The sequence below is a fragment of the Camellia sinensis genome, chromosome 7, assembly GCF_055761805.1.
Source record: "Camellia sinensis isolate YWXY chromosome 7, ASM5576180v1, whole genome shotgun sequence".
Lineage (NCBI taxonomy): Eukaryota > Viridiplantae > Streptophyta > Magnoliopsida > Ericales > Theaceae > Camellia > Camellia sinensis.
The window spans coordinates 16,083,473-16,110,603 of record NC_138967.1 but is presented as its reverse complement, the minus strand read 5'-3'; the positions used below and the strand labels follow the sequence as shown (position 1 = coordinate 16,110,603).

The 27,131-nt window shown below is 36.3% G+C and overlaps 1 protein-coding gene and 1 long non-coding RNA gene across 3 annotated transcripts; both read right to left on the bottom strand.

Annotated features, from left to right (window-relative positions):
* Positions 1–72: 72 nt before the first annotated feature.
* CLC-D (chloride channel D) lies at positions 73–27,131 on the bottom strand. 2 transcript variants are annotated; one of them, XM_028253143.2, is made up of 23 exons: positions 24,787–27,131; positions 23,609–23,681; positions 14,471–14,692; positions 14,325–14,371; positions 14,136–14,234; positions 13,365–13,439; positions 9,239–9,327; positions 8,656–8,796; positions 8,504–8,574; positions 8,301–8,380; positions 8,042–8,191; positions 6,478–6,537; positions 6,299–6,373; positions 4,110–4,261; positions 3,188–3,323; positions 2,986–3,117; positions 2,430–2,507; positions 2,282–2,337; positions 2,070–2,156; positions 1,833–1,989; positions 1,624–1,725; positions 1,494–1,540; positions 73–423 (listed from the first exon to the last, which is right to left on the bottom strand). In XM_028253143.2, exons 1-23 carry the CDS (start codon positions 24,946–24,948, stop codon positions 327–329), a joined length of 2,388 nt encoding a protein of 795 aa, XP_028108944.1. In that variant the 5' UTR covers positions 24,949–27,131; the 3' UTR covers positions 73–326. The 2 variants fall into 2 exon arrangements, with proteins under 2 accessions (XP_028108944.1, XP_082733644.1); XM_082877518.1 differs by having other exon boundaries at positions 1,499–1,540.
* LOC145794983 (uncharacterized) lies at positions 17,514–17,726 on the bottom strand. The gene is made up of 2 exons (XR_014335018.1): positions 17,619–17,726; positions 17,514–17,576 (listed from the first exon to the last, which is right to left on the bottom strand). It is a non-coding gene; the product is annotated as an uncharacterized LOC145794983 (long non-coding RNA).

Here is a 27,131-nt window from a genome sequence, read left to right as displayed (position 1 = left end):
TTTTCCTGCCCCATTTCAAAATGCATGTAGCATATTTAGTTAGAACCAAGAGCATCATGTTCATCGTACAACTTCCTCAAACAATCTAACTAATACTTTATAACTTCTTGTCGTATTGATTGTATAAAATACAAGATATTTCTGTGTGGTCCATGAGCTGCTGACATGCCAAAACACCCAATAAACAACACAGCAAATAAAAATCATATGCCCTAGGAAGATTTACAAAGATCACAGAATAGACAAAATCAGATTTCCGGTAACAAAAAAATAATGATAGGGGACACAGATGAAAGAATTGGTCTGTCCCAAAATATCAGACGGCCTCAACTGGAGGAGTGATCTTGAGCCAGAAGACCATTAAGTAGTGGGATCTCTGCATCTGCATTCCTCAGTACCGATAATTTGCTACGTTGATGTTCTCTGCCAACATAATAATAAAAAAAGGGGGGGAAAAACGAGGGATGAGAAACTTGAAACAAATGGAAAAATGGGGTGAAACATTACTACACTTTAACTTTCTCATATTTTTCTTTAGTGTTAGACATGGAGCATTAGGCTGGGTTTGGATCAAGAATTTGAGGAGAAATTTGTTAAGGGAAAGGGAAAAAGAAAATTCCATTTTTCTTCACAAATCCCCTCTCAAATTAGTATACTCAGAAATGCAAGACCCAAAAGCTGCACCTAATTACTGCAGGAGGATCATCTTCTTGGCAGAAAGTACAAGTGCATGTTAAAATGTAATGCTAAAGAATTTTCACATTTTCAAGCTATAGTTAATACATAATAAAATTCAAACTACGATTGAAAACAATTTTATGGTTTTCAACTTTCAGTGCATTATAATTTTGAGAAGTATTTCAAACGCAAAGACAGAGTAACGAGTAGCCTCAGCATATATATGCAATCATATCAATGAACTCATCAAGAAAAACTCTTCTTTCTTTTCACAGTTTATTGGAGAATGTCCAAAAGCCACTCAAAGCCAACTAGCAAACCTTGTTGATCACTGTCAAGAAGTAACTGGTAGAAGAAAAAAAGCGACTCGTTGACAATTCACCAAAATAAAATCCGGAAGAAAAAAAAAAGAAAAAAAAGAAAAAAAGTAGAAGTCATGCATGAAAGGCGAAACCGAGATTTGCATGAAATAAAATTCAAAAAGACCTTTGTCCATCTGATTGGGTACTTTCCTTTTCGTTATTGGGTAGCAATCTGGATATGATCAAGACAACCATATTATTGACTTGTCATGGACCAAAAAACACTTTTTGGCAACACCTGTAAACATCTATCTACAAAATCTAGCTCCTATGAATTATTTTGAACACGTAAGAAATATGAGTGCATGTCTTTTTACACAGCAAAACTAAATAATGGGTCATATTATTCACATAAACAATAACTAGCTCTAGCTCTCAACCTATCAAATTCATTAGTTCAAAGGCGAGGTAAGAAAGTTGACAAGACATATATGGGTCAAGCAGCATAGAGACCTTACACTAGTTGATTGGAGCTCTACTGTAGCTGAATCCTCATTATCCTGTAACACATAAATATTTTTTAATCATCATAGCCTATTGCCTTTAGATTAACATGAAAGAAATAATCCAGCTGAAACAATACCTCGATTAACAAGTCCTTTCTGGTAATCATACCAATAACACGAGAAACACGGGGAACAACAAATATATGCCTTAATCCTAGCTGACGGAAAAGATTATAAACCTGTCCAAAATGTAACATTTCTTCACATGACACTCTAAAAGCACACACCATTCATGCAAGATAACTATATGCAAATACGAAAATATAATGGATGCTAAAATTGTCACCTTTGTTAAAGACATATCTTCAGAAACAATGTAGGGGGAGGGGTTTACAAACGGTGCAAGATCTATGTACATTTCCAAGTCATCTGGAGTTAGATTGATATCATGGATGGAAATCCCTTTACTCGAAACAGGTTTTACAAATTCACTGAAATTGTGCCTGGAATTCAGAGGATTCATTGATTTTATAGAACACAACTTAATAGGTAACACTGGAACTAATGTCAAGCATTCACTTACCTGATTGGCAAAGAACCACCTCTGGAATCATTGGGCAAAGGACTGTGCTGAAAATCTACCTTAGATTGCAGAAGTACCAATAAATGGCTGCATTACAAATCAAATGCCTGAGTTACTTTCAATTTTCAACCAAATCTGCTGAATACAACACCAAAAGGAAACTAGTAAATGCAATGGAAGTTAACAAACTACACAGATTCATTATGGTCTACCTGCGAAGCATTAGTCCAGTAACAAGTGTTTCTCCACTTCTTGCGTGATCTATCACCTGGATGGCAATAAAACAAGGAACATTATTTAAGAGATCATATCATATAAACGTTAAACAAGAAACTGAGTAATGGACAAGCTTTAACTTACCGGGAAGCCATTGTGATTGTTGCTTTTCAAAATAAAAACTATATCCGCAACCTTAACAACACGAGGTAAGTAAACAACCTGTCAAAAGTTAGGGAGATAACAAATCATAAGCCGAAACAGGGATGCCAACAAAGAGATGAAAATTATGACATTTAAGAAAAGGCCACACAACACAGCACGCAACATTTCCATGCGTTTTTGGTTATGTATAGTCACATTAATGTTGCAAGTGAAACCAAAGTGTGGTTTGGTTAGGACTACTTTTGATAGATACAGTGCACATTTTGAAATAATAAACACTTAAAACATCAAAATTACCATTTTTTTAAGGAGAAACTACAAGGTTAATGGAAATAAAAATAAAAATAAAAATTCTCCAATTGAAAGCCAATTTTATGAAATGGCCAACCATTTGAAAGGCTGCACAACCCAGAAACACCATCTTTTCGTTAAATTTCAGTGGCTCCAATTTAAGAGGGCTTTTGGTTCAGGCGCCTCATGTAGGTTGCAGAAAGTCATAAAAACAAGGAATTTGAAAGCATTCAAAGAGATCTACCTTTCGATTCCCGCATACCCCTTTTGCCGTCATTTTCCGCATTTCGTATTTAGGTCTTGATTCAAGTAATGGAATGCCCCTCAAATGAGCCTGTTCTTCATACAGACCTTCATTGAAAGCATCACCAACAGCCTGCAGTGTAAAAACTGAGTATGTTTCATGGCTTAACTAGGTGTAACTCGCAAAAGTTTTAGTAACACACCTTTGATATAAGGAGAACAAGCATGATAAGAGGTAGCAACTTCAAGTTATTTGTAATTTCAACCATAATGACACAAAGTGAGACTGTCATTCGCATTGAACCTCCAAGGAAGGAAGCGGCTCCTAGTAAAGCATATCTAAAATTCCACCAAGATTCACAGAAAATACTTTAGAAAAAAGATTAAGTACGGAAAATATTATATCTCTAAAAGTTATAATTTGGGGCAAGGAGTTGGAGATGGGAGCTACAATTGAGAGAAAATTATATTTCTGAAAAAGGAAAAGAATCATAATAAATACTCTGCATATGTTAGTCTACAGAAATTAATGAACTTGGCAAAGAAATTAAATACACCCATCATGCTTCAAAATAATGTTCTATCCCATGTGTTATAAATTAAATACTTAAACACACATTAGTTTTAGGTTATCAAAAAAAATTCACCCATCATGCTTCAAATTAATGTTCTATCCCATGTGTAATAAATAATATTTTGGTGAACTTGTATTAGCAAGTTCGTTATGTGTTTAAATATCATCTACTACCTTTGGATGTCATGCTTAGTGCAACAAAGGGATGTTCTTTGCATGCTAGCCAACTTTGCACCCCACCATCAATTGTTTTGTCCACATTCCAATACTTTTAACTATAGATTGTTCAGCATATATTTTATAATTTCTTAAAGTTTTACTAAAAAAAAAATCAATATTTTATTTAACTTCCAAAGTCTTTCAAGAATTGTTTGAATCTCCACCATCAATAATTTTTCTTTTTCATTGATTTTTAGAGCTCAACAACAATAACATATTTTTCCTCAAAAAACATGCCATTCAACAATATGCATAAAATGCATATGCAAGCTCTAATAAAAAGGTGATTGACAACTTGTAAATAAAATACAATAAAAGAAACAATTACTCACGTTCCCTCTTCAATGTTAAGTTTCTTGTAAAAGCTGACAACAAACATGCCAACAAGACGACCATACGTTGATCCAATCATAATTCCAGGAACAAATTGACCAGCCGGAACAGCAGTTCCAAATGTCACCACTGCTAAGGTATAAAACATAACCTGAGAATCACCACAAAAAAATAAGAAGAAAGAATTCAATTAAACTCACAAAAGAATAATAAAATTATCTCACGCCCTATGGAGACAGTTTTTCAGTTATTTTACATTCACGGTTGACAGTCCATTAATAAATATCAAAACATAATTGGATGGCCTTACTTGGTAAGGTATTCCAAAAACAGATAAAACTAAATTCTTAAATGTTGAAAATGATAAAGTCTATAGGGAAGCAACTCCACCTCTGATATCGTGGACTATTCATATACATGTTATTGGGAAAGAGAGAAAAAAAAAAAGTACCACTATAGGCACATATGAAAAACAAACATCCATGTCAATTTGACAAAATAAGGGCCCATTCAGTTTTTGGTTTGTTTTTTGTTTTTGTGTTGCTGTTTTCAAAATTTTAGAAAACACAAAACAAAAACATGTTTGGCCCGTGTTTTCATTCTCAATTTTATTAAAACTGTTTTCAAAATCGAAGTGAAAATAGAAGGAAGGTTTTTCAACTTGTGCTGGAAACAGGAGAAAACATTCAGACGAACAGTGCACTTAAAAGCAGAAGCCATTCCCCATGTCAAACTCTCTTGGCAGCAAAATCTAAGCCAAAGGATATTTCCTACTCAAAACAGTAATCGCACCATTAGCCCCTGGCTCTCTCTCCATTCATTGATTACCTGATTAGAGCTTGAACTGAAACATCTCCTCCCAATAACTGTCACCAAAAGTTGACCACTATTGTATATATTTAAAAAAGTTGTCGTGACTACCTAGACCCAGAAGTCAGAATCGTTTAAAAGGCCAGACTTGTCAGTGCTGCAACCTCCCGTTGGCAACCTCTATTCAATGCTGTCAATGTGGTTTTACTTTTTTTCATTTTTGATTTTAGTAAATAAGACATGTCTATTGATTGCAAGCTTGAATGAAAAGGTACAGCTTTGTATCAAACTTGTTAATTTGGATGGCTTTAACCATTGCTTTTGCTTTGTTGGTGCCACTTGTTGAAATTTGGGGTTGTTTTGGGAGGTTGTGGTACCCACATATGAGTTTTTCTCTCGTTGGCATATGAAGTGTTTGATCAAAAGCTATGCTGGAAATTTGTGTTCATGTATATAATATGATAGTGGTGTTGGTGGAAGATAGTGGCATGTATAGAATATGATAGTGGTGTTGGTGGAAGATAGTGGCATGTATATCATATGATAGTGGTGTTGGTGGAAGATAGTAGCATGTATAGAATATGATAGTGGTGTTGGTGGAAGATAGTGGCATGTATATAATATGATAGTGGTAGATAGTGGTAATATATAATATGTAAGTGGCATATAATGAGTTATAATGATGTTTGTAATATCTCCTATATAAGGAGTGTCATTTGGTCTTGTAAGATAAGAAGTTTTGAATATAACAGAAATATATTCCTTCTTCCCCATATTTTCGGAGTTCTTCTTCCTCATATTTTCTAAGTAGCTAGAATAAATGGCTTCGCTTCCTTTTCCCTTTTCATCAATTACATGATCAAACGTGTGCAATAAGGACAAAGGAGCCATACAGTGTTTCATTTACAATATATAATTTTTACATGGTTAGAATATTGAGCTGTAAAATAAATGTTTTTGCACAACCAAACCTATTTTCATTTATATAAAACCATATACAACCAGTTTGGGTTCCAAACATACATATTACCTATTTATGTTTTCTAGAGAGAGAGAGAGAGAGAAAATTTGTTTTTTTTTTTTTTTTCTTTCTGTTTTTAAAAAAGAAAACTGGTAATGCAACCAAACGTCTATTAAATATGAAACTCGCTATTCCAAAAATGAAACAATTTATAGATTGGCATCAACATATAAATTAAAATTACTGATTCTAAGAACTTCACATATAATGTGAAATACCTAAAACATAAATTGAAAGATATTATAATCAATCATACGAAAATGCATACACATTATTAGGTTATAGAATATTTCACATAAAAGGGACCTTCGTTCACATAAAACCAAAAGACACAAGTTAAGTGAAGATGCACAATACCAGAAAGGTCAACAGGCCTTGGGCACTGTATTCATGAATTGTTTTTGCACTAAACAAGTTTCGTATGGCATCATCCTACAACCAGCAATGCAAACGCTATTAGAACATGAAGACCATAAACACAACACGGGAACTAGCAACAAAAGATGAATGCTGCCAAAATGCCAAAATTCACTAACCTGAGTATTAAAGAAGATCGTCGCAAGATCATTGTATTCATTGTCCTTGCCACAGAAAAACTGCAAATGGCAGAAAAATTAAATAAGAAAAAGCAGAGGCTAATGCAGGAGGAGACTCAAATATGGTGTCCACTATAAATTGAATGAGTTTCAAGAACAAGAAATGACAAGGATTAATAAAGTTATAAGAGCAAAGATTGAAAGAATAAATATTGTACAAGCATATTGTAGTCTTAGAAGGTTCTACTATATATATGTGATAGGTAAATGAGCGCCAGTTACATTCAAGTGTCATGACTAAGGGCAGTCCAATGCACAAGGCTCCTGCCACTATGGGATCTGGGGAGGCCACGCAGAGAGATTGTTTTCGTGGTTTGAACCCATGACACCAATTCACAATAGAGCAACCTTACTACTACACCAAGGTCCGTCCTCGAGAGTCATGACAACTAAGCACAATACAAATGAACAACTCCGATGTTTTTGCTATATATTGATTATAGCAATGAATAAACCAATGAAAATGGACAAATATACAATGAAAATGCCTTGTGCAAAATTTTATGGATCAAGCAACCCAGGGCCCTCATTAGACATTTTCCTTATACATTGACTCCCCTTACATCTGAAATATGAATATTAAACACCAAGCAAAAACAAGCGATGATAATAAAATTGTTAATTGAGTTTCTTGCGAATTTAAAACACTAGGGTTCCTACACTTCATTTATAATTTTCTTTTTCAAACTTAAATTGGTCATATACAGTTCAAAAAACAAAATTGCAACAAAAATTAAGCCTGATACTAAGATTTCAAACTTCATGGCATCTATCCTTAGTTGTTCTGTTTTATTTATTCCCGCACTTCTATCCTGTACTGTTATAGTTAAAATAAAATTAAAAATCAGTTAATCATCATAACCTTGTACACTGACCACCAGCATAAACACAAACATACCAACAATAGTCAAGTGCAGTAAGAATGTACCATTCATCTCTGTGCCATTAAAACATGAATCCATACAATCACCAAATAACCTGTGACTCAGTCAACTTTTCATAGAACAGGGCAATTGGAAGTAAAATTTGCTTTTCAGAGTTAAAAAGCAGATTACAAATTTGATCAAAAAAATGTGAATCCAGAATCTTCCTTTGGCAGTACAATTAGACCAGTTGTTTAGGGGATTCATATGGTAAACTCGTTTCACCCCCTCCCCACAATTTGTAAAGATAACGGCGTTCAGAGAATAATTTGAACAAAGTACTGCAAACACCCAAATATATATATATATATAAAATAAAAAATTGAAATAAAAATAAACAAATAAGTTGCACCTTTGGAGAAATTCAAAATGTTTTGTCTACAACACCATTGCGCAACAATTAAATTAGAACACAGAGTTCAAGTAATTAATAAAAGATAAAATCTAACTTATCAAAAAAAAAAAAGGTGAAATCTATTTTGAATGAAAATCCAACTAGATAGAAAGCAATTATAAAGCAAAACCTTAATACAGACGCAATATAATTGAAAAGAAAGGTAAAGACCAGTTCCAGATCTTACATTTACATAATTCCCATACATTCCAGGTGGCCGAGGGCATTCAATACCAGAACTGGGGTCTGATTCGGGGCAGGGAGTGCACTCTCTAAAAAGGGGTAATCCAAATGAAATGACTGAGGTGATCAAGGAGATAAGACACACTTCAATAATCTGAAATATTAGCAGGGGGAAAAGTCAAGACTATTATCATGGCATTCACAGGACAAACATAAACCAATACAACCAATTGCAGTCTCCAATATTATACTCAGAAGCTTACTTTGACCCGGTTTCCCTTCTTGTGCAAATAATTCCGGCGCCAATAAGTGATATAACGTGTAAGCTGATTGAATAAGGCTCCTGCATAAGGGGAAAAATCATTCATGTATATATACAAATCATACACTGAATGCAAATCAAAATTGACAAGACTTATTTACTTTTTCATGAGTAAGAATGTGGTTCTAGTGAACTACCACCTACCGAGAAGACCTCCTATAACACCAATAACTGCCATTGGCAATAACTCCTCAAATGAGTAATCCTCTTGACCACTAAAAAGAACTCTAGTTAGAAAGCCAGAAAGAGCTCAAACCAGAGGTTATTATAGAAGACAAGAAAGTTCAGATTCTAACCCTGAGATGTCCCATATTATGAAACCACCCGAGCCGAAATGTCCACACTTCCCACTCTTACACCATCCCATTGCAGTACGCACCACAACAGCCACAATGGCAGAAGTGAAAAAGACACGCCACATAAGTTGACTCCTCCACCTTCAATGTGAATCAATATCAAATAACAATACATTTAACTCTTGCATATATAGATGAGTAAATCCACATAATTAATGTAGACAAATACACCTGTGTATACTTACTAATATTAGCCAAATACGTGCATACAAATGAGTGCATGTGCTACTGTAGATACAAATATGTGTGCATGTGTGTGTGTGTGTGTGTGTGTGTGTGTGTGTGTGTGCACGTGCGTGCGTGTGCATACATTGAACTGCATATGCCAACACACATTCACATGCAAATGTTTGCATGGACAGAGATGCATATATTTGTAAACACATGTACCAACATGCATCCGCTGTGGAACATGCAAAATAAATGAACACAAATAAGTAACATACATACCCACATATATAAGCATACATACATATTCATATTATACATATGCACAAGCAGCTAAGTAAAGCAAACGACTTACCATGATGTAACTTCTTCCAATGCAAATAACACACCACCAACTGGAGCTCTGAAAGCAGCAGCAACTCCAGCTGCACATCCACAGGTTACCTTTTCAAACCATTAGATCAATTAAAAAATGAGCACAATAGGTAACGTCATCTCTGTTGTTAAGGAACCAGCAGAGACACATCTACTAACACTTTGAGAAATGTGAATGGTACAAAATTAAGTTCTAACACTACAATAAAAATGTTGCATTTATAAACAGACTTATTTTATATAAAAAAGAAGTCATGTTTCTGTATAAAAGTAAACATACCAAAATGATGAGTTCGTTCATTGCATGGAAAGTAAACTAATTATAATAAAAAAAGACACCAAGGGATGCCACCCATAAAAATGCATGGAAAAAAAAAAATACATCATATCTACTAAAAAACTACGAAAACAAAATTTGGTTCAAAGAGGATTAGCATCATTTGAGGACCAATGATAAAAAAAAAAAAGGCCAAAATTTTACTTTTTAATTAAAATATAGAAGTTCCCAAACCATAGCGTCCGATTCTTAGTTGCACAAAGCAGGAGCGAGAGCGGGGAATTGTAGACATTCCAAGAATCATTGGTAGGGAGCATTTGTATATATATTAAATAATATAATATATATAAACATATTGTAAGATTATATTTTTTTTTCCTCTAATGATAATGAAAATATATGTTATAAATTTTTTTTTTAAAAAAAGTATAAAAAATAATATGTTAAAATATTATAATTATATACTTTTATTATATTTTTTTCATTCATTATAAATATTTATTCTAAAATATTTGTATTATTTTTTTATCTATTTATTTTAAAATGTTTTTGTTAAAAATTATTTGTTTTATTTATTTTCTTACAAAAATAAAATAAAAGAAGAGAGGGGAGAGCGAGAGGGAGAGGAGAAGAGGAGAAGAAGACAGATAAATGGAATAGAAGGAGACAGATGAATGGAATAGAAGAAGATAGAGAGAAAAGAAGGAGATCAATCGATCGATCTCGAGAGAAGACGAGAGAGAGAGAGAGAGAGAGGAGAGAGACGACGAGATCAAGAGAAGACAGAGACGATTGACAGAGAAATTGAGGTTGAGAGTGAGGATGACAGATCTAGATAAGTTTCTTCTCTTCTTAGATTCGTGTTTCTCTAGCATTAGACTCACGATTCTTCTCCGATTCTTCCTCTGAAGCCCAGAATCGCGCTTCTTCGGTTGATTTGTGAGCAACTTCAGCGATTCCTGCTACTAAGGTCCGATTAGGTTCTCCACAAATGGCCCACATCAAAGCCAATAGCACCAAACTCTATGCCTTCTTCCTCCTCCTTCATACTCTCGCCCTCCCTCCAAGTTTGCACCATTAGAAGGGAATACCCACACCATATCAAACAAAACAAGAATCAAGAACCAAAACTCTATAGCCAGAGAACAATGAATAAGGAAACGGTACATGCAACACCATTACCGATGATAAAAATCTTACCATGCACAGCTGTCCAAACAAAAAAAACACAACATTGGAGAAAGCCTTTGTACCCTAATTGCCCTTCCAAAGAAAAGAACAAACTTTGTGGCCAACCAAAGCTCCATAATAAGATTTCACCTCAAACTTTCCAGACTTCAAACTCAACCAAAGCAAGGCATCCTCTCCCTCCCCCACATTCAACAAATCATAAACCAACCCAAGGAGAGTCACCAACTCCTTTCATTCAAATCTCAACAAAAAGCAATGTCCCAAAACACATGGCTTCCTTTTGTACTTGGGCGGTCACTGACTGCAGTTCCTCTATCCACCACAGTCCTAGCAAGAGATAAAGGACACCTCAAACCACAAATGTCATGCAATTCAAGAAATCATTCTACCCCATCCTAATGCCCTTCCTAAATACCCACTCCATAAGACAGGGACACCTCTCAAGACAACCAATTTCTGAAGATGTGACAATGCAAATGTTAAAATTACTAAAACATTTATGAACTGTAAATGTACTATGTTTGCAAACTTAGTACATGCCAAATATATGCAGTCAATGGAGGGAGAACATTTATCAAGATGAGACTTTACTAGCAAATTTGCACTCTGATACACATACAGTAAACACCTCAGGATAGACCAGTCACATTCTTTTTTTTTTTTTTGAAAATCAACAACAAAATTTATTAAAAAAGAGAGATAGGAGGACAAGAAGTCCTCATACAGAGAAAAGGAGTATAATGAAAATAAAAAACAGCCAACATAAAATAAGAGAAAAAACAAGCAAATCCAATCACTAAGGGTTGCAAACAACAGTCCAATCCCTAGAAATCAAGAAAAGAGGGATTCCCCTAAAAGGCGGAGACACAAAGGCCCAAAAAGATGCCAAAAATCCAGCCCTATCCCACAAAGAATCTGCATCAGCCTCCTGTTCGTCAAAGATCCATGAATTTCTCTCCAGTCATATGATCCAGAAAATAGCACAAACAATACAAGACCACAATGTCTTGGCTCTCTTAGAGCCGCCGAACCCATCAAACTTAACAAGAAGCATATGTGTGCAATCCCGTGGAGCAACCCATTTAACATCACACAAGCCAAATAGACGCTGCCATAACTGAATAGCCACCGAGCAATGAAGAAAGAGATGATCCGCTGATTCCGAACTCCTCTTGCACATCACGCACCATTGAGGGCAAAGATAGTGATTTGGCCTTCTCCTTTGGAATAGATCATTGGTCATAATACCTCTATGAGCTAAGGACCGCATGAAAAACTTCACTTTATGAGGGACACCCGCTTTTCAAATTTTCATATGGAGAGGAAACAAAGGAACAGAAGACTTATCAATGAGATTATCAAACAAGGATTTACAAGAAAAAACCCCTGAAGAGCTGATATTCCACACCCTTTTATCGGGAGATAACGCTAAGGAAACCCCACCAACCAATGTCAACAAAGATGTCAACTCAAGAGACTCCCTATCAATTAGATTCCCAAGGAAGTTGAAATTCCAAGATATTGGTGCCGCATGAGAACATGCCACCGACTCAATTGAAACATTTCGAGCTTGAACCAGTCGATATAAAAGTGGAAAAGCTTTGTCAAAAGATGTATCCCCTACCTAAACATCCTCCCAAAAACGTATACTGGCCCCATTACCCACTTTCATAGAGAAAAACCGAGACACAATTGGAAACAACCGAGAGATAGACTTCCAAGGAGAACGACAACTACCTCTACTAACCACAATAGAATCTCTACCATTAGCCTGAATTCCATACTTGCTTTTAATAATAGAACACCATAAGGACTCGTTTTCCTCGGAAAATCTCCACAACCATTTGCTCAAGAGGGCAATGTTTCTAGCAACCATGTTCCCAATAGCAAGACCCCCTTTATGACGAGGAAGAGAAACAACCTCCCATCTAACTAAATGATCCCTCTTACCCTCATCAAACCCTTCCCAAAGAAAATCTCTCAAAAGTTTCTCATTTTGCCTTGCAAAACGGACCAGTATCTTGAAAAGCTTTTCCTCTTCAAAATAGACTAGTAACATTCAAATTTAAACTATGAATCATCTGCAAAATTGGGAGAAAAATATGCTTTGATTGTGCTTCTTTTTTTACTCGAGTATACCTCTGCTTTTGTATAATTTAATGGAAAAGGACAATATTAATTAGATTTAAGTTTTATCTGAGAAAGGTCATCATGAGAATAAAACCAGCAATGTAGGCTATAGAAAACACTACAACGACCGCTCCTTATACATTGTCCACTTTCAGGCTTTGTTTGGAAACAATATGTTGGCATAAACTATCAGTTCCTGTAAGTAACATGGCAACACTTAAAAGTTGGTTTTGGATGTGTAGATCTGTTAATCCCCGAAATTGGTAATGAATATGCACCACGCATGCACACCCACAGAGAAACACAACACAAATTATGCCTCTCCTACAAAAAGAAGACTCAAATCATATCACCATATATTACTTCAACAATGTACAAAATCTAACAATCATGATAAACAAATTCTAAAAGGATAAACAAGTGAACAAATCCAAATGACACAATCCGATAACTTTCTGAAAGTACACAAGCTTCACAATCTTAACATAAGAGACATAGAACAACTCACAAGATCACGACGATCCCGATCGCTATTAAAAAATTGTAGCCACCTGGAACTTAGATGGTATTTTGTTGATCCACCCTGATTTTATGCATTAACATGGAAAAGAAAATTCAGTTCACACAGGAGAAACAAGAAGAAAGATGCTGGAAAATATAGTTTCCATAGCACAACAATTACATCAAGTTATAATATCAATTTTCAAATTGTGAAGGGTTGGTGCCAATGAAACATACACCCGACGTAAGAAAAGATATAAAAAGACAATAATTCTGCTATCAGTTAGAAATATTCATTGATACAAATGCAGCTTCTTCACAGAAATCCTTAGAAGCATTGAATCAATGTACCCACCATTTAAGAAAAACAAGAATCAAACCTAACACAAATGTTATTCACCTGTTTAAATGATATAAAAATAGGTACACTATGCACAAGCATCTTCAATTATTTAAATTTTAATGCTCTCCTTTAAAGATGAGAAGTATAAATCTGGCATATGCACTCTCCTTGATATCCCACTATGAAGACTTTGTGCACGGGAAAAGTAAGAATGTGGAAAAACATTTATTATAGACAATTTTAAATAACCTATCCAAAAAAAATTCAATCGTGGGCTGGAGTGCTTCACTTGCTGAACCTCAGGGATGCAGATGTCTCATTCAAGCATAGTTATCACTTATTATCATGCAAGTTTACTTCCAAAACATGGTGTAAAACTTAGTTGCCTGGATAATTACATACATTATACAATATATTCAAGCATTATGGCCTTACTTGTCCAAGGAGTGAAGCAATGCAAGCACCAGTGTGAACAAGAGGACCTTCTTTCCCAAGAGCCAAACCACCTCCTACCGAACCGATGCTTCCAAATATCTTCAAAATACAAAGAACGTGATAAATGTGAAACATTTATATGCATAAATCCCCAATAGTGCAACAGAAAGCCAAGAAAAGGCATCAGACCTTTCCAATCAAGGTTCTGAAAAGAAGGATACCATGGGTATCAACTCCTGCATGTTTAAATGAATATCAGCAACCTCTTACAATATGCAACTCTTTTAATGGAAGATTGAAAACTTACTAGAAAAGGCCAGAAAAGTACAACTTACCATTCAAATAACCCTTAATTTCAGGAATACCAGATCCTGCTGCTGCTGGTGCGAATTGCGTGATTATAAATACAGAAGAGAAGACTAAAACCAAGTTGATCAATACATATACCACAAATCCAGCAATGTATGACTTTTGAATTATAGCAAAAGTCAATGAATACTTCCATCCAGCAAAGTTTTCAACAGAAATGTTAATGAAGACAGCAGCTAATCCAGTGCCTGAAAACAACCCAAAGAACTCATATATTTGAGCGAAAGGGGAAGTAAAACCAAAGCTGTGAACAATGAAAATCCAACTAAACAGTAAGTCTCTGATCCACCACAATAAGGAGAAAAAATGATTCTGTAGCTAATCAATATTCTCTCTCTACGTGGATAAGAATATGAAAATGTTAAAACCTATCACCTACTTCACCCACTAAACCTAACCCACTACACCACTACCACCTCACCTACTCCACTAAACCTAACCCACTACACCACTACCACCTCACCTACTCCACTAAACCCACTACACCACTACCACCTCCACTTCACCTACTCCACCTACCACCTCCACTTTACCTACTCCATCTACCACCTACTACCACCTACTCTTCTATATATAGGAATCATTGTAGCATTCAATAATTCAACAATTACAAACATCAATCAATAATACAATTCTCTATTTCTCTTTATACATTAAATTTCTACATGGTATCAGAGCTATAGGTTAAGCTCTTGGTGCTCTTCGCCTTCTGGCGGGCGGCAACTTTGCCTTAACCGCCCGCCAGACCTCAACCAATTGAAACCTCCAACACATACCTCTCTCTCACCACTATTGATAGATCTCATCTGAACCAGGGTTTCTCTCTCTGCTTCTTCCTCTCCCATGCCCAAATGTGACATCTGTCAGGAGACAGTTGGCTATTTCTTTTGTCTCGAGGATAGAGCTTTACTGTGTCGGAAATGTGATGTTGCCATACACACAGCAAATACCTTTGTGTCTGGTCATCGGAGATTTCTACTTACAGGAGTGAAAGTAGGGCTTGAACCCACTGAACCTGGTGTGTCTGCTTCCTCAGGGAAGGCACAATCTAGTGAGAAAATCTCAGAAACAGAATCTCATTCTGTGTCTAGAAAGGGTACCCCAATGCTGTTGACTGGTCAGTATAACAAAGTATCACCTGTCCAAGTTGCTGGGGTTGGGGATTTTCAACCAAGTAAGTTGCCATTGGCTGGAGGATCCACAGCTGGAAGTATTCCACAGTGGCAATTTGATGATTATCTTGGACTAGCTGACTTCAATCAGAACTATGGCCACCAATCTCTCTCTCTCTCTCTCTCTCATCTTTCCTCTTTTTCTACACAATATTTTTGTACCACCGCCCACTCCATGATACCAATATTATTATTATTATTATTCACAAAAAAAAAAAAAAAAAAAAAAAAATTCATTCCAGTTGATTTTTCTGCATTACCACACCTACCATTCGAGTTTGCCAAACACACTTGCTTTATTCATTTCAGGGATCAACCCCGATCACAATTTTACACCCAAAAAAAAAAAAAAAACAAAAAAAGAAACAAAAAAACAACAAACAACACCCACAGATTTGTTTTCTTTTCTGCAGTCGGCCACCCACCGCCCTCACTTCTTCACCTATGCCGCCGGTCTTTTCTTCTTGCCTCCGTCCTGGGCGGCCCTTGATGGTGCTGCCTCCGTGTTTTCCACGCCGCCGAGCACGTTCACTCCTCCCTGCTCCTCCACTACAGCATATGGTGGACCTCCGAATCGGAACATCACGGTGGCCTTCTGCTTCAGCTCCTTGTTTTCTGCCTTTAGCACACTTATCTCTGCTCGCGCATCCTTATACATGCGTTGGAGCAGAGCCAGCTGGGAGTTTAACTGTTGCACCTCATTTGTCCTGCTCTGCAGCCGGTGCGACAAGTTTGTGACCGCAATCATGGTTTCCACACATGACTTCAGAGTATACTGATTGGCCTCAATATCAGTTTGCACCGCCATTTTTTGCTCCACCGACCGCATCGGAAAGTTCAACGGAGCAAACACAGAGGTGTTTGGTTAAGGTTCACTGGCCACCGCACCAGTTCTCTCTCTTGTTGACTCATTGAGGTCGGGAAAGAGAGTGAGTAGACCACGGGATGAAGAGGCCATATTCTGGGTAGCTGAACGGGAAGAAGAGGCCATGTTTTTTTGGGTTGCTGAGTGTTTCCGAGAAGGGTTGGATACAGAGTATTTACAGATTGTTTCAGAATGACCAGTTCAGAGGTTTCAGTCTGGTTTGGTTTCCTCCGCCTCCGCATTGGTTTATATTGACACTGACGACGCGGCCGACACGCCGCTCTGTCGCTCACGTGCCTCGCCGCGTCTCCGGCTCACCTTTTGATGGCTCGACGCTTTCTGTCGGGCACGACTTTTGATGAAGTGGGCGCGCCTTTTGAGGGCGCAACTTTTAATGACACGCCTTTTTATGGATTGGGCACGCATTTTGATGGCACGTTTTTTTTATGGATTGGGCACGCCTTTTGATGGCACGCCTTTTGAAAGATTAGACACACCTTTTGAGGGTGCGACTTTTTAGGGGTCCGACAAGACTCTGTAAACTGTCCCGACATTGATTCCGGTTAGCTCCTTCATGGGTCCGACAAGACTCTGTAAACTGTCCCGACATTGATTCCGGTTAGCTCCTTCATGGGTCCGACAAGACTCTGTAAACTGTCCCTACATTGATTCCGGTTAGCTCCTTTATGGGTCCGACAAGACTCTGTAAACTGTCCCGACATTGATTCCGGTTAGTTTCTACAAGGGTCCAGCAAGACTCCGTAAACTGTCTTCTACAACGGTCCGACATGACCCCATAAACTGTCTTCTACATCGGTCCGACACGAGCCAGTGTCTTCTACATCGGTCTTCTACAACGGTCTGACACGACCATACAGTGTCTCCTATCCTCTTTTATTTTTTATGTATTTTCTTGTTTTGTTACTCTCTCCAAACTCAAGTTGGTTAGTTCCTATCCCCCTTGAGTTTGCGGGGGGCTGTTAAAACCTATCACCTACTTCACCCACTAAACCTAACCCACTACACCACTACCACCTCACTTACTCCACTAAACCTAACCCACTACACCACTACCACCTCACCTACTCCACTAAACCCACTACACCACTACCACCTCCACTTCACCTACTCCACCTACCACCTCCACTTTACCTACTCCATCTACCACCTACTACCACCTACTCTTCTATATATAGGAATCATTGTAGCATTCAATAATTCAACAATTACAAACATCAATCAATAATACAATTCTCTATTTCTCTTTATACATTAAATTTCTACAGAAAATTAACAACTAAATCACCATTCAACGCTGATCTTTGAAGCAAAAAGCTCCACAGAAGTAAAATGAATTCACCACCAGACATATTAAAACATGGAAAATATGTCGTCAATCATACAAAAGTTAAGTCTTCTTCAAAACTAATCTATACTGTCAATCAAAAGAAAATGTTAAAACATGTTCACCAGTAGTATACTTACTTTAAAGTGAAGAGTTTACTATCCTTTCTAGATATTTATGGAGAGCTATTCGTGCTTGTACCATATGATTCACCATAACAACATTTGTCTTTTAGTTTTCCTGTCTAAATTTTATTGGTTCATTATCATACATTTTTCCAAAATATTGGCAATTCATAGGACTAAGATGATAATATTTTCACTTCCATAAGTTGCTTCCACATTGATTAGATTTTTTTTACCCGGTCATTATTGGAGAGAGAAGTTGTCCTGTGACGGCACAACAGGTCACCTTGGTCCCACACAAACCCCATAGATCTACAAATACACAATTTAACACATTCACAACACACAGTTTTATAAGCAACATATTCACAACATGGCATTAGCAAATGCAAATACTGCATGGACTCTTCCCTTGATTGTACTTTTAAGAACACTTCAAGCTGTTGAAAGAAAGCTTAAAAGTATGCCACATAAGGCATTTTACAAACAACTGGAAAGCTGGAACAATAAAAAATTTTACATTCCTGCACTTACAAAAAATTATAAATGAATAACTGTTACGTAAATGTAAAGTTCTAGCTTTCCAAATGTTTCCGGCTTACTCATTTGATTTCATCAAATTAAATCAAAATGAATAACTGTTACGTAAATGGAAAAGTTCTAGCTTTCCAAATGTTTCCAACTTACTCCTTGGATACACCAAGACATATTCAGCATATTTTAAAGATTCATATATTTCTAATGCAACATTAGAATACAATTAATAGGAAAAACATAACAAAATTATCAAAAACTTGGATTACTACTTAGGGGGAAGAAGGATTGGGATACAATGAGATAAGTCAAGTCAAATTTGGTATCTAATTGATACCCACACAACACATTTTTATGAAAAAAGACTAATAAAAAACTAAAAAATATATATATTTTGTAAAGTACATATATTATCACAAAATTACTTGATAATTTGCATATGTATGTTTTTGTGTTTATAAATAACCCTATCATGATGTATCCATGCCCTTTATTTTAGAATTTTTCATGTGAAAAAGTCCATATAGTCATATATTTGCATCTTGTAGTTGTATCCATGCTTTTCCTTTCTATTCAGCTTTAAGCCTAGTCCAATACCTACCAACAAGTGTATAACATAAGCACAACATCATGTAACTTTTTGATATAGGTCGAAAAGTACCACATTGAGGCCACTGAAGTTACATTTTTAGTCTTTCAATATTGTTTATTTAATAGAGATGATGTGTTTTGTGCATTTGTACAGATTTGGCAAGTAACACTCAAATTCAATCAAAAAGTGAGCAAAAACATATTCTCCGAGCGAAAAATGAAAAATCTAAGCCAGCCAAACCACCGCATGTGCGGCCCACCACCGCTTGAGCGGCCCAAATGGGCACTCGGGCAGCCCACCTAGGGACATGTGCGTGAAATTTTCAGTCTATTTTGCTGAGAATAAAATGAAGAAAATTAGACAAACTTAGGGTTCGTATTTTATTTGACCAAAAATGGAGGCTAGGGTGAGAGAAAGGGTGATTTTCCTCAAGCTTGCTATTCCATGGACGGTGCTTCTCCCTCTACCTCTTCCCACTCCTCCATGAGTGGCTAAGCTCATCTTTTCTAGGGTTTTGATGAAACTCCAGCCATGTAATTAGGTTTTCTTTTTTATTTTTAATTATGTAAAGGTTTGAACAATTGTATGGTGTTTAGAAGTTTCATATATATATTTTCCATTAATTCTTCAAGTATTCGACTTTCTGTGATTGTTGAATATTTTCCATACAATAGTGTTAAAATTCACCTACTCTCCACCTACTTCACCCACTTAAACCTACTCCACTAAACCTAACCCACTACACCACTACCACCTCACCTACTCCACTAAACCTAACCCACTACACCACTACCACCTCCACTTCACCTACTCCTTACCTACTACACACTCACCCTCTTCTATATATAGGAATCATGAATCATTGTAATTGATATCAATATAAATCAATCAATAATACAATTCTCTATTTCTCTTTATACATTAAATTTCTACATGGTATCAGAGCAAGGTTAAGCACTTAGTATTTTTCGTTTCACCGGCGGGCGGCAACCTCGCCTTGGCCGCCCGCCGGACCTCAACCTATTCCGCTTATTTTCTACACATACCTTCCCATCACTGCTCCTTACCCTACTCCTGGAGCACTATTAATAGGTGATGCTTTCAACATGCGTCATCCTTTAACTGGTGGAGGAATGACTAGAGCCCTGTATAAGGTGTTTTGTGCATCTCCTGATCAAGCAAGGAAGGAAATGCGTGAAGCATGTTTTGATTATTTGAGCCTTGGAGGTGTGTGTTCAACAGGACCAGTGGCTTTACTCTCTGGTCTAAATCCTAGCCCATTGAGCTTGATACTCCATTTCTTTGCTATAGCCATATATGGTGTTGGCCGTCTCTTGCTACCATTTCCTTCCCCTAAGCGCCTGTGGATAGCAGCTAGATTATTTTTGGGTGCATCGGCTATCATTTTTCCCCTCTTTCTCTCACATGGGCTTGTCTCCTCTCTCTCCTCCGTTTGATTTCAAAATCCATTATTTTTATTTATTTTCTCCAAACCACTTTCCTTATTTCCCCCATCGTTCATTTTGATTTCAAATATATTTTTATTATTTCTTTCTTTATTTTTCTTTCACATTATTTTTTAATCTTTTTCAAATTCCATTCATACCATATAGTTTTGCACACCAAACCATCTTTTATTCATCTCAGGGATCAACCCCGATCACAATTTTAACAAAAAAAAAAAAACAAAAAAAAAAACAACACAAACCACAACACCACAAGATTTGTTTTCTTTTCTGCAGACGGCCACCCACCGACCTCACTTTTTCGCCTATTCCGCCGGTCTTTTCTTCTTGCCTCCGTCCTGGGCGGCCCTTGACGGTGTTGCCTCCGTGTTTCCCACTCCACTGGGCACGATCACTCCACCCTGCTCCTCCACTACAGCATATGGCGGACCTCCAAATCGGAACATAACGGTGGCCTTCCGCTTCAGCTCCTTATTTTCCGCCTTTAGCACACTTATCTCTGCTCGCGCATCCTTATACATGCGTTGGAGCAGAGCCAGTTGGGCGTTTAACTGCTGCACCTCATTTGTCCTACTCTGCAGCCGGTGCGACAAGTTTATGACCGCAGTCATAGTTTCAACACAGGACTTCAATGTATACTGATTAGCTTCAATATCCGTTTGCACTGCCATTTTTTGCTCCACCGACCGCATCGGAAAGTTCAACGGAGCAAAACCAAAGGTGTTTGGTTGAGGTTCACAGGCCACCGCACCAGTTATCTCTCTTGTTGACTCGTTGAGGTCGGGAAAGAGAGTGAGCAGACCACGGGAAGAAGAGGCTATGTTCTGGGTAGCTGAACGGGAAGAAGAAGCCATGTTTTTGGGTTGCTGAGTGTTTCAGAGAAGGGTTGGTTACAGAATGTTACAGAAAACGAAGAGGTTTCAACTGGTTTGTTATGCTTCCAAGCCTCAGACTTCGCTTTGGTTTATAAAGACAGAGACGACGAGGCCGACACGCGCTCTGTCAATCACATGCATCGCCGCGTGTCAGGCGCCCCTTTTGATGGCTCGACGCTTTCTGTCGGGCACGTCTTTTGATGAAGTGGGCGCGCCTTTTGATGGCACGCCTTTTAATGGATTGGGCACGCCTTTTGATGGCACGCCTTTTGAAAGATTGGGCACACCTTTTGAGGGTGCGACTTTTTAAGGGTCCGACAAGACTCTGTAAACTGTCCCGACATTGATTCCGGTTAGCTCCTTAAAGGGTCCGACAAGACTCTGTAAACTGTCCCGACATTGATTCCGGTTAGTTTCTACAAGGGTCCGACAAGACTCTGTAAACTGTCCCGACATTGATTCCGGTTAGTTTCTACAAGGGTCCAGCAAGACTCCGTAAACTGTCACAACAACTGTCACAACATTGTCTTCTACAACGGTCCGACATGACCCCATAAACTGTCTTCTACATCGGTCTGACACCGTCATCCAGTGTCCTCTACACCGTTATGACACCACCATACAGTGTCCTCTACATGGTTATGACACCCCCATACAGTGTCCTCTACAACGTTATGACACCACCATCCAGTGTCTTCACCGATGGTCTGACACGACCATACAGTGTCTCTTATCCTCTTTTATTTTTATGTATTTTCTTGTTTTGTTACTCTCTCCAAACTCAAGTTGGTTAGTTCCTATCCCCCTTGAGTTTGCGGGGGGCTGTTAAAATCCACCTACTCTCCACCTACTTCACCCACTTAAACCTACTCCACTAAACCTAACCCACTACACCACTACCACCTCACCTACTCCACTAAACCTAACCCACTACACCACTACCACCTCCACTTCACCTACTCCTTACCTACTACACACTCACCCTCTTCTATATATAGGAATCATGAATCATTGTAATTGATATCAATATAAATCAATCAATAATACAATTCTCTATTTCTCTTTATACATTAAATTTCTACAAATAGTTTTCTATTCTTTCACATTCAAGGTATGAAACAAACCATACTACGAGGGACGAGTCGTGTCGCTAGTCTAGAGTGAACGATTCGTACTACTTGAGATGGTTCGTACCCGTATATTGAACGTGATGATTTTCTTGTTAAATGCTTTGAACTTGTACTTGCAAAGCATTATTCCGTTCGAACCGTAGCATAATTGATTTCAATTTGAAACGCTATTTACACAACTAGTGGTGAACTCATTACCCTAGGTTTTTTCCCAAATCAATAAATTCATCTTTAGTTATAATTGCTAGTTTATTTGCTTTGTTTAATTTAATTATTATTAGTTTATAATCCATCAATCCTTTTATCAAAATTAATTTAAGAATTTAGCATTTAAATTAGTTTAATTTCACAATTGTCCATGTAGATCAATAGTTGGACTTGCCATTATTCTGAAAGAATTTGGTATAGTTAAGTGTTTATTTTTGGTGTGTGTAACGACCCATCACTTTTTCCCCAACTAAAAATGACACAAATTTCTTCAATTTAATTTTAAAAGAAAACGTGCACAGAAACATAAACCTGCCTTTTACCAGTTTAAGTGCATTCCAGTAGGTAACTATCAAGGATTTTTTCACTCAGAAATATACTTTAGTTCTCAATCAACACTGGCATCACCAAAACTACTCTTTCTCAGTTTAAATTACAGTTAAATTCTCAATCTAGGTACGTTATTAGCAAACCTCTTCCCCAGGCACAATGCATTCCATAACAATTTGGAGTTGAAGGGTAACAAGAAAATAGGGTGCACGTTTGGTCGCATTTCATGTTTATACCTACAACAAGCATATTTTCTCTGGCTTTTAAGGCTTTTACAAATTTTCTTTTTCAGTATATGTCTTGAGGCTTGTTTTACTTCCAAGATCAGAAAATATACTCACAAAAAATGTATCCAAACAGATCATAAATCTAAGCTACCGATCACATTTCACCATAAACCAAATTGAATTCTAGACAAAGAGAAATGGCAAATTATAGGCCAAAGAGATAATAGCCTACTAACCTATGCCAATGAGCAACGCAAAGAACCATTTCACTACGACATAATATCCAACATATAGCTTTCCTCTCTGTGCCTGTAGATCTCAAATAGCAAATCAAACAAAATTAGCAGATAATAGAAGTATTCTACATTCGCAGACAAACATATTACATATATCCACACTATCTATACTACATAACTCAGAACTTGAAACTTCGTCATGGGATTTTGCTTTTAAAGAATGCCTTATCAATGTCTAAAACTCCAAGAACTAACACTCTGTTTGGATATTTAGGCGAGAAAAAAGCAAAGAAACAATTTGTTAAAGTTAGAAGAGAGAAGACAAGAAAAGAAATTAGTGTGATTTCTCTCCCTCTTGTTTGGTTAAGTTGGAAAGAACGGAAAATAAAAGTTAGTGATTTCTCTCCAATCTTGGTTGGATAGACTACATAAAAAGAAAAGAAAATAAACTCGAGCAACTCCAATGCTACTCTTTATTTTTCACTAGCTAAAGTACAAAAAAGGAATGCTCTTTATTTTACCTGACTACTTTTTTATCTATGTGTTCCAACTTTACTCTTTATTTTACATATTTACCACACAAACTGTTTAAAGAGCCTCCTATGGGTCTCCAAATGTAACTAGCTTGGAAATTTTTTTTTTAAAATGGCTAGTTTGGTAGCTAGCCCGTTGGAGGAAGTAAAATAAGACGAGACTAGCTATAATAGCCAACAAACCTCTTCTAAAGAGCCCATTGGAGATGCTTTCTATTACCAAAATAATCTTTTATGTTTTTACTTCTTTTGTAGGTAGATGGACAATTTTTCTAATATAAAAAATTAGCAATCTCCCCATTTCTTTCCACTCCCAATCCCTCCAAATCAAAAAGTAAGTTATGAGATGAATAAATTTCTCTCTATTTCTTTATATTTCTCCTCATTTCTCTCCTGTTTAGTAATCCAAACAAGTGATTAGAACAAAGAGAAATTTATTTCTTTTCTTTTCTTTTCTTTTCTTTTATTTTCTCTCCAAATCACTCGATCCAAACGAGGTGTAACTGCTAAACAGTTTTCAAATTTCCTAATTCATAAAATCGCCAAAAAAACTTTAATCTACAATTACAAATGCATCACGCTTGCACACATCGCAAGTATATATATATAAAAAGCTAAATTGAAATTGATAGTAGAATTGGGGACCTGTTCTTCCCTGTAGGCATGATTTTCAATAACTTCATAGTCGAGACTCTCGACGCTGCTTCCATCAATCTTCTTCGAGACTCCAACCTCGTCTACCTCACCATCCTCCGAATTCGGCAACCGAGACCACGCGAGCTTTGCCCTCTCCATGCCGTTCAACATGATGATTCCTCACTAAACCTATATATACATATACATATAATCTTCAAGCTCTAAATCAAATCATCAAATCCTAAAACCCTAAGGTCCGCAGAGATCGAATATGGGTATATCAGTAAATTGGAATAAGAGAGAGAAATTGAATTGGGAAGAAGAGAGAGAAGAGGTAGATTCGTGTTTGTTTGTTTGTTTGTGTCCCTGTGTTTATCTCTCTTCTTCTTCTTCTTCTTCTTCTTCTGTTTTTAGGGAGTGTATTTCACCCTGACTTCCATTTGCGGTCTCCGGGAATGAAGTTGCAGAGAAGATGCACGCACGATAGAGTTTTTATCATCTACATCTGCGATGTATGTGTGATTGTTGTTGTTGCCGTTGTTTTTTTCTTTTTCTTTTTTTTTCTTTTTTTGTGTGTTTTTTTCGTGGGTGTCCGGGCAAGCTCAACACATATCTGGACTAATCTCCGCTCACGATAGAAGCCTACTATCAGTCACAAGGTGTTGCAGTTGTCGGAACTCAAATTAGGGAGCAATCCTAGTCGAATTTCGTAGCTTTACTCAACGGTGAGTAAGTCACTTAATCACAAACTCGTGGTTGGATGGTTAGATCTGGTACTTATTAATGGGGTCTAACAATGTACATAAAGGGCATGTTTGATTGGATGAATTAGCACATAGAATTGGGATTATTAATTCGTGGACTTAATTATCTATATTTGTTTTAATATTTTAGTTTAGGATTATTAATCTAATGGATAATTAATCTAACAAATTTGTAGGATTATTAGTAATGGAATACGGGTGGAATTATTAATCCAATATAGATAATTTATTCACTTAGATAGTGAATACCACACTAATTTGATAAGATTATTAATATTTCACTATTAGTAATGTGAATCAAATATGACCAAAGAGTATTTAGGCCTATTTTGGTAATTAAGAAAAAAGTCAATTTATTGAATTAGATTTATTTGAGTCACATTTATCTCTTTAATTTTTTTGTACATTTGTTTTTAAAAAAATTAAAAATTTAAAAATAATTTCATCAAATATTAATCAAATTTATCAAACTAAGAATTCATTAAAAAAATTATCAAATTTAAATTAGATGAAAATTTAAAAAGATGAAATATTGAAAAAAAAAATGTAATTAAATTTGATGGGGGAATGGAATAAGAGAGAAGTTTTTTAAAAGATTTTGATAAAAAAAATTAATAGAAATATTGGAATAGTTTAAATCAAATTAAGTTTTATACTTAAATTTATAATTAAATTAGATATAAAAAAATTGGTGAAGAATCGGAAAAAGTTATTTTCCTACAACTAATTTTTTATTTTTTATTTTTCTATTTTTTTGGGCCAAGATTATAGAATGTTAATTCGTTAATAAATTTATATTACAATTAAAAGAGTCATTACGACTTTATCAGTTCAAACCATTTCTCCTATCTCATCCTAACATGCGGCTCAAAATGGACATTTTGATTCAATTTATGAATTAAATCATAGTTTAAGTTCAAGGGGTTTTATATATGAGATCAACGCATGCTCGAGGTATATATATACTTAGGTTCGCTTTTTTATAAGTATATTTCTCTGTTTGTCTAATATCTTTAAAGATTTTTAATATTGTTATTATAAGTTCCTTGAGAAGGACACCCACCATTAAATTCTTAAGATTTATAAAATCACTTTAAAAAACTCAAATTCAATATGTTCATTTGACTCTAATCATAAATCCACTGATTGTCAAATATTTATTTTTTTAATCTCACTTCAATTTTAACTAGACAAATTTATAAGTATTATAAAAATTTAATCTACACAAAGTTAAATGAATAAATTTTAACATATTTCAAATTAAATATGCTAACATGAGGTTGAATGTATGTGAATTTTTTGTGGCAAAGAGGAATATAGGGCGGTGCGCTTACCACTCTCCCCCAATGGAATGTGGGGGAATAGTGGAAATGTTGGTGGCTTGATGGCCAATAAACGTGTGACACGTACTTACGAACTTCAAAATATTTAGACATGTGTAAGACACTAAAAATGCTTAAATTTGAACCGACTCTTGCGGGTCATTCAGATCTTCTCAAGTTTAATACTAATATTTTATAAAGTAAGCTATTTATATTAATTTATATGTTTAGAACAATTGTCAAGTTGAAAAATCATTATTCACCCAAA